Here is a 12,273-nt window from a genome sequence, read left to right on the forward strand (position 1 = left end):
AATTTGGGATGATGGTGACTTGAAGAATAACAAGGCAGTGAATTCTTGTAGCCCTTGTGAAAGCACAGTGGCTTTACTGGCCAGGATTGGTGGCTGCTTGACCTCAGCAAGAGGTTAAGAATGTGTTTAATCAAAGACAGAAGGATAGTTTGGGCTGACTGTAGATTATCTCCCTACCCCCCACCCTCACCCCCTCCAGCAGAGTAGTATCTATTTGTCTCTATTCATTTGAATGGGAGCTTTTGTTTTGTTACAGGGGGAAGAAAGGGAGGTTTGGGGTTGTGGAGAACAGAAGATAAATGTGGAAGCAGAGGGCAGCAGTAACCCTTCCTTTTAACACGGTTTCAAGGCCCTAATGGAGAGATGGGTTACAGGCTGAGGTTGCTGGCTTAGTGGTTAGCAGCAAGGCCATGAGTCAGACTGCCTAGGCCTACATTCCACTTGTCCCTGGGTGTTTGACCTTGGATGTGATACTCAGCCTCTTGGTCTTGTTTCTGAACCGAACTTGGGTCCTCTTGCCCAGCATGCAGCAAAGCCAGTTTACTGACACTGGGTTGTAGTAAAGGAAAGTACTGCATTTATCGGAGGGCCCAGCAAGGAGAACGGAGAGCTCATGCTCAGAAGACCCGAGCTCCTCGATGGTTTTCAGGGGAGGGTCTTAAAGGCAACATTTGGGGTGAGAGTTGCAGAGGGCATGACTTTCTTCTGATTGGTTGGTGTTGAGGTAACAGGGTGGTGTTACAGGAATTTTTTTTTTTTGCGGTACGCGGGCCTCTCACCGTTCTGGCCTCTCCCGCTGCGGAGCACAGGCTCCGGACGCACAGGCTCAGCGGCCATGGGTCACAGGCCCAGCCGCTCCGCGGCATGTGGGATCTTCCCGGACCGGGGCACCAACCCGTGTCCCCTGCATTGGCAGGCGGACTCTCAACCACTGCACCACCAGGGAAGCCCAAAGCCTTTTTTTAAAAACAAGAACTGGGGGACATGGAGGGGCTTTTGTACCTGGGTTCCAGCCTCAGTTTTCTCATCTGTAAAATGAAAGTAATGACAGTACTTACATTATATTGTTGTGGAGAAAATATGTGTGCCTAGCATGTAACTTGATCAACTTCAGTTGCTAAAATATAATTACCTTCCTTGATGAGTATCTTTAAGTTCACACAAAATTAACATATAGGGCTGTAGCAGCTGGTGAACAAAAAAGAGACAAGTAAATGAAACTATTTTGATAATTAAGCCTAGAAGGAATTCAGAGAGAAGCAGGAGGGAGAAATCCTGAAAGTCCTTCAAGGAAACCCATAGCACTTAAAATGAAATCCAATTTTTTCCCTTTCTCTGCAAGGCCTCTACAGTATCTGACCTCTGCCTACATTTCCAACTTCACCGCCTCTCTTTCTCCCTTATTTAACCTAGCCACACCAGCCGTTTCATAACGAGCCGAGCTCACTGGATCCTCAGGACATTTGCACCTGCTGTTCCCTTTCCTTGAGTCTCTCCGCAGATCTTTCTAAGTTAGAAAAGAGGTAAGGCCTCGAGGCAGGGGGCGGGGCTCTGGAGGAGGCGGGGCAGGGGCGGAGTCGGCCGGAAGTGGGGCGGAGGCCCAGGAAGTGAAGGTCCTGGTAGCGGAGTCGGCGAAGTCTACGACGCCAGTTGCGGCCTTGCGTTCCCGGACCGTGGGCGATGGAGAACGGAGCGGTCTACCGATCCACCACCGAGGCGCACCCGGGCCCCGCCAGAGGCGCCCGGAGCGGCCTCGTCGCCTACTTCACCCTGCGCCGGCTCAAGGGGACCCGGCTAATCATCAAACTCCTTCAGCTGGTGAGTCCGCGGCCGGGGCGGGCGAGAGGAGACAGTCGAGCGGCTCTCAACTAGCAGTTAAGGAGCGGCCGTTTCCACATCTCCAGTTCCTTCCCTCTCCGCCTGGGGAGGGGTCGTTCCCCTCGGGGCTCCCCCTTCCCGCCGGCGCCCCCTCATCCCGGGTCCCTCCCCCGGTGGGTCCCCGACGGCGACCTAGGACCACCGAGCGTGTTTGGCGGGCGCAGGAAATGCGTCAGAGACCCAAGTCAGCCGCTTAGACTTTCTCTCCTCCTCTGTAGGACTTCGGCTCTTCTCCCAGCTGTAACTCTGCATTATCTCCCAAAGTGCCTGTATTTAGACTATGAAACGCTTTTTGTTTATCTTTCTCTGGTTCTTGCGGGTTTCCTGGTGCGAGCCCAAGGGGGCAGTTTAATTTGTTGGACAAAGTCTTCCGATACTACACAAGGCATAGAGATGTGTGTGTCCAATAAATTGTCTCCCCAAAGTTTTATATTGACTGGAAAAGAATTACTTCTGAATGAGCAATATGTGTGTACCAAATACGAAGTCAAAAGGACAGCTTTTTGTGTGTGTTGTGTGCAGGTAGCAGAGCGAGGGCATTCTTTTTCAATGTCGCTGAGTTTCAGTTTACTTTGGGCATTGGTTAAGGACCTTAAACCTACTACTGAAAATATCAAAACATCTTGGAGATTTAAATTTTAATTCAGATTACACACATATTAAGCTCCTCCTATGTTCTGTTTTAACCAATGATGGGTAACACTTTCTGCAAGAGGAAAACTCAGACTGTTTATAGAGTGTTTATGGGTTGGGTTGGTTTTTTGAACCAACCAAGTGAAAATAGCCAGTTAGTTTCCTTGGGAAAATCTTAAGTTCTTAGAAATCAGGTAACCAGAACTTACATTCTTAGAACTCAGATGACCTACTTTTATTGGATAGAAAAATAGTAGTCAGAAAACAAACAGTACTTTTTAGCCACCAAAATGATCACTTCTGAGAATAATTGGGGAGTCACTTGGAAGCAAGTGACACTGTGGCCTGTGGAACCCAAGGGTCTGGCTCTATCTCCTTTTAATTCCATACTGGCAACCTTTCTGTTCTTACCAGGTGTCATCAGCTCTCTCCTGCCATTGTTCCTTTGCATGGGCGGTTCCTTCTACCCAGAAGGGCTTCCTTCTGCTCTTCCTCTTGTCAGCTCTCACTTGACTTTTAGATATCAGCTATGTTTCTCTGCCTTAGAGCTAAAATGTTTCTGCATAAATAGTAGAACTCTTTAGAACAGAAAAGGGTTATTAATATTCATCTGAAGCACTCTTGCTGCTCAAAAGACATCATCAATTCTGGTCTGTTGCCCATTAAATCTGCTTTTAGTTGCCTTTATTTTTCCTTTCTAATCAGAACTGGCAAATCTAAAGTAAAATTTCCCATTACCTTGTTTATAGTTTAGTAAACTGTAGTTCCATATCTTCAGAATAGAACACAGCCAGAAGTTTGGATAGACTTTTTACTTGGATGTGGAGAAGAGAGGAAGATGAGTTTGCCTTTCGAGGGTTGTTAGACTATTCCTGCTTGTTCTCCATCATCCATAGGAGAAAGAGTGAGAGAATAAAAACTGCCACTGCACAGCTTGTGGGATCTTAGTTTCCTGACTCGGGATTGAGCCTGTGCCCTCCCCAGTGAAAGCTCGGAGTCCTAACCACTGGACCGCCAGGGAATTCCCTCTGTTTATGGGGAACTTGTAATGTTACAAGAACACTTTCTTTAATATAGATTTTAAAAAATATTTCATTATTGCCTTTCATTTTGATGGTTTTCTTTTTGTTCCTGCTTTGTCTGTTTTAATGTCTTACCTCTTCACAACAGTATATTATGGGAGTTACCCAGAAAGTCCCAAGGAAGTTATATATGGAATAAATGAAAACTGTCATCCAGCCAGGGGCAACAGGCAAAGTCTTCTTTGCCTTAACTCAAACTCTGCCTTTAAGTTGTTTTACTTTAGATAACTTATTTTTTAATTAAATAGAATTGGAAAGCTCCAAGAAGGAAACAACCGTAGTGGAGAAACCCATAATCAAAAGAGGAGGTACTCTGGGCTTCCCTGGTGGCGCAGTGGTTGAGAGTCTGCCTGCCGATGCAGAGGACGCGGGTTCGTGCCCCGGTCCGGGAAGATCCCACATGCCGCGTAGCTGCTGGGCCCGTGAGCCATGGCCGCTGAGCCTGCGCCTCCGGAGCCTGTGCTCCGCCATGGGAGAGGCTACACCAGTGAGAGGCCCGCGTATCTCAAAAAAAAAAAAAAAAAAAAAAAAAGAGGAGGTACTTTAATAAGAGACCTGCAAGCCCTATGACATTTTATTCAAAATATAGTGCATTTCTGTGTTTGGGTACATTATTCTAGACCCATAAGTCTTATCAGATTCTCAAAGACCCCAAAAGGGAAATGAATCTTATTCTAAAACTTAAAAAACACTGTGTACTTAGGAAATTCTTAGAGTCCTAGGAAGTTGCATTGGATTTCCTCTGAGGTTCTTTCCACTCCTAAGATTTTTAGAAATCTCTGAGGCTCTGTGGGATGTGCTTGCTGGTACAGAGCTGAACACCAAAGGGTAGATAGAGAACGGAGCCTGCAAACAGAAGGGGAGGTTAGAGAGAAAAGAGAATAACCAGCTCTTGAGTTAACATACTCTGGGAGTTACATGGCTCTGTCTGCCATTCAGATGTGACCTTAATTTTTTCAAAGGCTTGTCCATCCACCCTTCCAGAGCTGAAGAAAAAATAGAGACTCAGCTGAGAATTTACCATAAGGAGTCATTGCAGGTCTAAATTGATGCAGTCACTTTATTAGTTTATTCTACCCTTAGACTGGCCCTTATGCCCATATTTTATTTTGTGACGTTTTGTTATTGTTATTTTTGAGGGAGTTTGTTTTTAAGGGGAGAACTGACCTTTGGCAACCTAATTCCTTGCTAGTAAACTGGTGCAGTGATCTAAGTATGTGTGATATTCTCTCTGCCACAAGCCAACATTGTGTTTATGGTACCAATTGAATGTCCTGAAGGCTGCACAGTACTATGATTATAATGACTTCTTTTTTTTTTTTTTTTTTTGGCTGTGTTGGGTCTTCGTTGCTGAGCGCGAGCTTTCTCTAGTTGCGGCGAGCGGGAGCTTCTCATTGCGGTGGCTTCTTGTGGCGGAGCACGGGCTCTAGGCACGTGGGCTTCAGTGGCTGGGGCATGCTGGCTTAGTAGTTGCGGCAGGCGGGCCCTAGAGTGCGCGGTCTTCAGTAGTTGTGGCACGTGGGCTCAGTAGCTGTGGCTCGCGGGCTGTAGAGCGCAGGCTCAGTAGTTGCAGTGCACGGGCTTAGTTGCTTTGCGGCATGTGGGGTCTTCCTGGACCAGGGATTGAACCCGTGTCCCCTGCATTGGCAGGCGGATTCTTAACCACTGCGCCACCAGGGAAGTCCCCATAATGGCTCTTCAGGCAAGCAGTTTGATTTAGAATTCACCAGTCATTTAAATTTATTAAGTTATAAATATTGTTACTCTGTAAGTGCCAACAAACAGATCACTTAGAAACAGTTTGTATTATGTTGGTGCTGTTTTCATGATTTAAATGTGAAAACAGTTAGGTACTAAATTGAAATGCTCTGTTTTTACCTTGAAGAAGATCTGTAATGTCAGCAAATTATATCTTCGAACGTTTAGGAGAATAAATGTTTGCCGAAGGCAAGGGAGGCTTACCTGATTTCAGGCTGACTGATTTGTTTACTTGAACCTTATGTATCACTACAAGGTTTTTAATAGCAAATTCAGAAATTCACAGACTAATATAATTGTGTAGATGGAGCCTTATAATCAATAGCAAACGTTAAACCGTTCTTTTTATGAGTTTTTTGGTGGTAGACTGCTAAATGATGGAGAATTAGTATGTAGTGTGATGACTGAAGTTTCAGAAAAGGTAGTGAAACTGAAATGGAGACACAGGGTAGTCATTATCTGAATATTTAAGTCACCAGAAGTGTAAGACCATCTTTAGTCACTAAGACTTCCCAAATGTGTTGACCCTAGCACCTTGGTTTTAATGTATGATTTAACAGCAAAAGGGGAAATGCACAAAACTATGGTTGTAACTTCAAAAACCCAACTTACAGGGAAAACCTACACAAACATACATAGTCGTAAAATGAACTTAATAAACAGTGCTTTATGGGGGGAAACAAGTACAGAGTGGGAGTTAGGAGACCCGGGTTCTTGTCTGTGCCTGGCTAACTTGGGATTTAGTCTGTCAGAGATTAAGTCCATCAACTGTAAGCATGAGGCTTGAAGACTGTGCTCTCTCCAAGGGCTCTCCCAACTCTTAACAGCTTGATAATTCCCTTAATTATGTTTGGGTAAAATTTCGTCATTAGAAGGAGCCGCATTGCATGTACGTACTGTTGTTAGGTGCTTAGCCTAATATTCAGTAAGCAATCTTTAGTACATGTCTTCATGCCATTGAGAGCAAAACTGTTTACCAGAAAGTAATCAGTGAGCCTCTAAATTTATGGGTTGCATTCACCATTATTTCCTTACGCAATTCAGTGACTTTATCTCTTTTCCAGTCTTTAACCACTTTGGTATTTAATGCTGGTGACCACACATTTCTCAAACTTCCTCCCTTAACTTTCACATCTTTTTTCTTTTTAATACAAAAAAGTGTCTGCTTACAAATATAAACATAAATATATATGATTACTTACATATATATGATTAATAAAATAAGCCACACTTCAGCCCTCACACCACTCATACACTCCGCAGCATCATTGTTAGATTTACAATTTGGAGGAGTGTGTTTACTTCCTTTCTTTTTTTTGGCCGCACCGTGCAGCCCCCTACATTGGAAACGTGGAGTCCCAACCATTGGACCACCAGGGAAGTCCTTGCTTTTTAAAATTTTTTATTTGTTTGTTTATTTATTTATGGCTGCATTGGGTCTTTGTTGCTGCGTATGGACTTTAGTTGCGGCGAGTGGGGGCTACTCTTCGTTGTGGTGTGCGGGCTTCTCATTGTGAAGCATGAGCTCTAGGTGCGCAGGCTCAGTAGTTGTGGCACACGGGCTTAGTTGCTCCATGGCATGTGGGATCTTCCCAGACCAGGGATTGAATCCGTGTTCCCTGCACTGGCAGGTGGATTCTTAACCACTGCGCCACCAGGGAAGTCCCGGAAGTCCTTGCTTTTTAAGGAGTTTAGGAAAGAAGTGTTAAACTTCCTGTGACTTGCTTGTCTGGTGCAAGTTGCCCTGTTCCCTCCTCCCCTTGAACTGTTGATGTTCCTTCAGGCCTCATCCGGACCTCTGCTCCTCCTGTCTGCAAACCAACTAAACCAGACAGGCAGTGCCTGCATCTAGAAGTCCATACTCCCTGGCACGATCATCACTGTCACTCAACTCCTTAACCATTTTCCTCATCACTTCCCATCCAGTTAGGTTGGTTGCCTTATTATCCCTTTTGGGCTACTGTGCACATCCTTGCTGGCATGAATCTGTTCCTTTTGTGCTGCACCTGGAATGCCCTCTGCCTATCCTGATCCTGTGTGTCTCTTGGCCCTGATTTGAGTCTTGCTTTTCCACTCATCTTTCTCCAGCTATTAGTGCAGGTGGATCTGAACATTTTCCTGAGATTTCCTGAATTTATGTATAACAAATGCTCAATTATGAGATATAAAATTATTGTTTTCTTATTTTTTCTTATACATTGATCTTTTGCTCTGTTATTACATGTTCCTATATATATTACAATGTTGGATACATGATACTCAATACACTGTATTTTTTTAACTTTTCTCTTTTTCAGCATCTTTATTGGAGTATAATTTTTTTAAATTTTTACTTATTTATTTTTGGCTGCGTTGGGTCTTCATCACTGCATGAGGGCTTTTCTCCAGTTGCAGCACGCGGGCTTCTCATTGTGGTGGGTTCTCTTGTTGCAGAGCAAAGGCTCTAGGAGCGTGGGCATCAGTAGTTGTGGTTCATGGGCTCCAGAGCACAGGCTCAGTAGTTGTGGCGCCTGGGCTTAGTTACTCCACGGCATGTGGGATCTTCCCGGACCAGAGCTCGAACCCGTGTCTGCTGCATTGGCAGGCAGATTCTTAACCACTGCGCCACCAGGGAAGCCCTATTGGAGTATAATTGCTTTACAGTGGTGTGTTAGTTTCTGCTGCATAACAAAGTGAATCAGCTATACATATACATATATCCCCATATCTCCTCCCTCTTGCGTCTCCCTCCCACCCTCCCTATCCCACCCCTATAGGTGGTCACAAAGCACCGAGCTGATCTTCCTGTGCTATGTGGCTGCTTCCCACTAGCTATCTGTTTTACATTTGGTAATATATATAAGTCCACGCCACTCTCTCACTTCGTCCCAGCTTAACTTTCCCCCTCCCTGTGTCCTCAAGTCCATTCTCTATGCCTGCATCTTTATTCCTGTCCAGCCCCTAGGTTCTTCAGAAACTTTTTTTTTTTTTTAGATTCCACATATATGTGTTAGCATACGGTATGTGTTTTTCTCTTTCTGACTTACTTCAATCTGTGTGACAGACTCTAGGTCCATCCACCTCACTACAAATAACTCAATTTCGTTTCTTTTTATGCCTGAGTAATGTTCCATTGTATATATGTGCCACAACTTCTTTATCCATTTATCTGTGTGGACACTTAGGTTGCTTCCATGTCCTGGCTATTGAAAACAGAGCTGCAGTGAACATTGTGGTACATGAGTTTTTTTGAATTACAGTTTTCTCAGGGTATATGCTCAGTAGTGGGATTGCTGGGTCGTATGGTAGTTCTATTTTTAGTTTAAGGCACCTCCATACTGTTCTCCATAGTGGCTGTATCAGTTTACATTCCCATCAACAGTGCAAGAGGGTTCCCTTTTCTCCACACCGTCTCCAGCATTTGTTTGTAGATTTTTTCAAGATAGCCATTCTAACTGGTGTGAGTTGATACCTCATTGTAGTTTTGATTTGCATTTCTCTAATGATTAGTGATGTTGACCATTCTTTCATGTGTTTCTTGGCAGTCTGTATATCTTCTTTGGAGAAATGTCTATTTAGGTCTTCTGCCCATTCTTGGGTTGTTTGTTTTTTTGATATTGAGCTGCATGAGCTGCTTGTAAATTTTGGAGATTAATCCTTTGTCAGTTGCTTCATTTGCAAGTATTTTCTCCCATTCTGAGGGTTGTCTTTTTTTTTTTTTTTTTTTTGCTGTATGCGGGCCTCTCACTGTTGTGGCCTCTCCCCTTGCGGCAGAGCACAGGCTCCGGATGCACAGGCTCAGCGGCCATGGCTCACGGGCCCAGCCACTCCATGGCATGTGGGATCCTCCCAGACCGGGGCATGTCCCCTGCATCGGCAGGTGGACTCTCAACCACTGTGCCACCAGGGAAGCCCCCATTTTTTATTTTTGTTTTTATTTCCATTTTTCTAGGAGGTGGGTCAAAAACGATCTTGCTGTGATTTATGTCAAGGTGTGTTCTTTCTATGTTTTCCTCTAGGAGTTTTATAGTTTCCAGTCTTACATTTAGGTCTCTAATCCATTTTGAGTTTATTTTTGTGTATGGTGTTAGGGAGTGTTCTAATTTCTTTCTTTTACATGTAGCTGTCCAGTTTTCCCAGCACCACTTACTGAAGAGGCTGTCTTTTCTCCATTGTATAGTCTTGCCTCCTTTATCAAAAATAAGGTGACCATATGTGCGTGGGTTTATCTCTGGGCTTTCTATCCTGTTCCATTGATCTGTATTTCTGTTTTTGTGTCAGTACCGTACTGTCTTGATTACTGTAGCCTTGTAGTATAGTCTGAAGGCAGGGACCCTGATTCCTCTACCTCCATTTTTCTTTCTCAAGATTGCTTTGGCTACTCAGGGTCTTTTGTGTTTCCATACAAATTGTGAAATTTTCTGTTCTACTTCTGTGAAAAATGACATTGGTAGTTTGATAGGGACTCCACTGAATCTGTAGATTGCTTGGGGTAGTATAGTCATTTTCTCAATGTTGATTCCTCCAATCCAAGAACATGGTATATCTCTCCATCTGTTTGTATCATCTTTATTTCTTTCATGAGTGTCTTATAGTTTTCTGCATACAGGTCTTTTGTCTCCTTAGGTAGGTTTATTCCTAGGTATTTTATTCTTTTTGTTGTAACGGTAAATAGGAGTGTTTCCTTAATTTCTCCTTCTGATCTTTCATTCTTAGTGTATAGGAATGCAAGAGATTTCTGTTCATTAATTTTGTATCCTGCAACTTTACCAAATTCATTGATTAGCTCTAGCAGTTTTCTGGTAGCATCTTTTGGAGTCTCTATGTGTAGTATCATGTCATCTGCAAACAGTGAGAGCTTTATTTCTTTTCCAATTTGGATTCCTTTTATTTCTTTTTCTTCTCTGACTGCCGTGGCTAAAACTTCCAAAACTGTGTTGAATAATAGTGGTGAGAGTGGGCAACCTTGTCTTGTTTCTGATCTAAGTGGAAATGGTTTCAGTTGTTCACCATTCAGAACAATGTTGGCTGTAGTTTTGTCATATATGGCCTTTATTATGTTGAGGTAAGTTCCCTCTATGCCTACTTTCTGGAGAGTTTTTATCATAAATGGGGGTTGAATAATGTTAAAAGCTTTTTCTGCATCTGTTGAGATTATCATATGGTGTTTCTCCTTCAGTTTATTAATATGGTTTATCACATTGATTGATTTGCGTGTATTGAAGAATCCTTGCGTTCTTGGGATAAACCCTATTTGATCATGGTGTATGATCCTTTTAATGTGCTGTTGGATTCTGTTTCCTAGTATTTTGTTGAGGATTTTTGCCTCTGTTTTCATCAGTGATGTCGGCCTGTAGTTTTCTTTCTTTCTTTTTTTTTTTTTTTGCTGCGTTGGGTCTTTGTTTCTGTGTGTGGGCTTTCGCTAGTTATGGCGAGCAGGGGCTACTCATCGTTGTGGTGAGCAGGCTTCTCATTATGGTGGATTCTCTCATTGCAGAGCACGGGCTCTAGGCGCGTGGGTTTCAGTAGTTGTAGCACGCGGGCTCAGTAGTTGTGGCTCGTGGGCTCAATAGTTGTGGCTTACAGGCTCTAGAGCACAGGTTCAGTAGTTGTGGCGCATGGGATTAATTGCTCCGTGGCATGTGGGATCTTCCCAGTCCAGGGCTCAAACCCGTGTCAGCTGCATTGGCAGGAGGATTCTTAACTACTGTGCCACCAGGGAAGTCCCTGGCCTGTAGTTTTCTTTGTGACGTCTTTGTCTGGTTTTGGTGTCAGGGTGATGGTGGCCTCATAGAATGAGTTTGGGAGTGTTCCTCCCTCTCTGTATTTTGGAAGAGTTTGAGAAGGATAGGTGTTAGCTCTTCTCTAAATGTTTGATAGAATTCACCTGTGAAGCCATCTGGTCCTGGGCTTTTGTTTGTTGGAAGATTTTTAATCACAGTTTCAATTTCAGTGCTTGTGATTGTTCTGTTTATATGTTCTGTTTCTTCCTGGTTCAGTCTTGGAAGGTTGTGCTTTTCTAAGAATTTGTCCATTTCTTCCAGGTTGTCCGTTTTATTGGCATGTAGTTGCTTGTAATAATCTCTCATGATCTTTTGTATTTCTGCAGTGTCAGTTGTTGCTTATCCTTTTTCATTTCTAATTCTATTGATTTGAGTCTTCTCCCTTTTTTCTTGATGAGTCTGGCTAATGGTTTATCAATTTTGTTTATCTTTTCAAAGAACCAGCTTTTAGTTTTATTGATCTTTGCTATTGCTTCCTTCATTTCTTTTTCATTTATTTCTGATCTGATCTTTATGATTTCTTTCTTTCTGCTACTTGGGGGCTTTTTTGTTCTTCTTTCTCTAATTGCTTTAGGTGTAAGCTTAGGTTGTTTGAGATGTTTCTTGTTTCTTGAGGTAGGATTGTATTGCTGTAAGCTCCCTCTTAGAACTGCTTTTGCTGCATCCCATAGGTTTTGGGTCATCGTGTTTTCATTGTCATTTGTTTCTAGGTATTTTTTGATTTCCTCTTTGATTTCTTCAGTGATCTCTTGGTTATTAAGTAGTGTATTGTTTAGCTTCCATGTGTTTGTATTTTTTAGACTTTTTCCTGTAATTGATATCTAGTCTCATAGCGTTGTGGTTGGAAAAGATACTTGATACGATTTCAATTTTCTTAAATTTACCGAGGCTTGATTTGTGACCCAAGATATGATCTATCTTGGAGAATGTTCCATGAGCACTTAAGAAAGTGTATTCTGTTGTTTTTGGAAGGAATGTCCTATAAATATCAGTTAAGTCCATCTTGTTTAATATATCATTTATAGCTTGTGTTTCCCTATTTATTTTCATTTTGGATGATCTGTCCATTGGTGAAAGTGGGGCGTTAAAGTCCCCTACTATGATTGTGTTACTGTCGATTTCCCCTTTTATGGCTGTTAGCATTTGCCTTACGTATTGAG

General features: G+C 43.1%; 1 protein-coding gene across 1 annotated transcript in view; it reads left to right on the forward strand.

The window, feature by feature from the left end:
• Positions 1-1,598: 1,598 nt before the first annotated feature.
• CMTM6 (CKLF like MARVEL transmembrane domain containing 6) overlaps positions 1,599-12,273 on the forward strand; it is a 50,839-nt gene continuing 40,164 nt past the window's right edge. The window contains exon 1 of the mRNA XM_081245455.1: positions 1,599-1,818. Within this exon, the coding sequence (XP_081101581.1) occupies positions 1,681-1,818 (138 nt within the window). The 5' untranslated portion in view covers positions 1,599-1,680. The remainder of the gene's footprint in view (positions 1,819-12,273) is intronic.

Source organism: Mesoplodon bidens, assembly GCF_964165515.1.
Source record: "Mesoplodon bidens genome assembly, chromosome: 10".
In the NCBI taxonomy this organism is placed as follows: Eukaryota; Metazoa; Chordata; class Mammalia; order Artiodactyla; family Ziphiidae; genus Mesoplodon; species Mesoplodon bidens.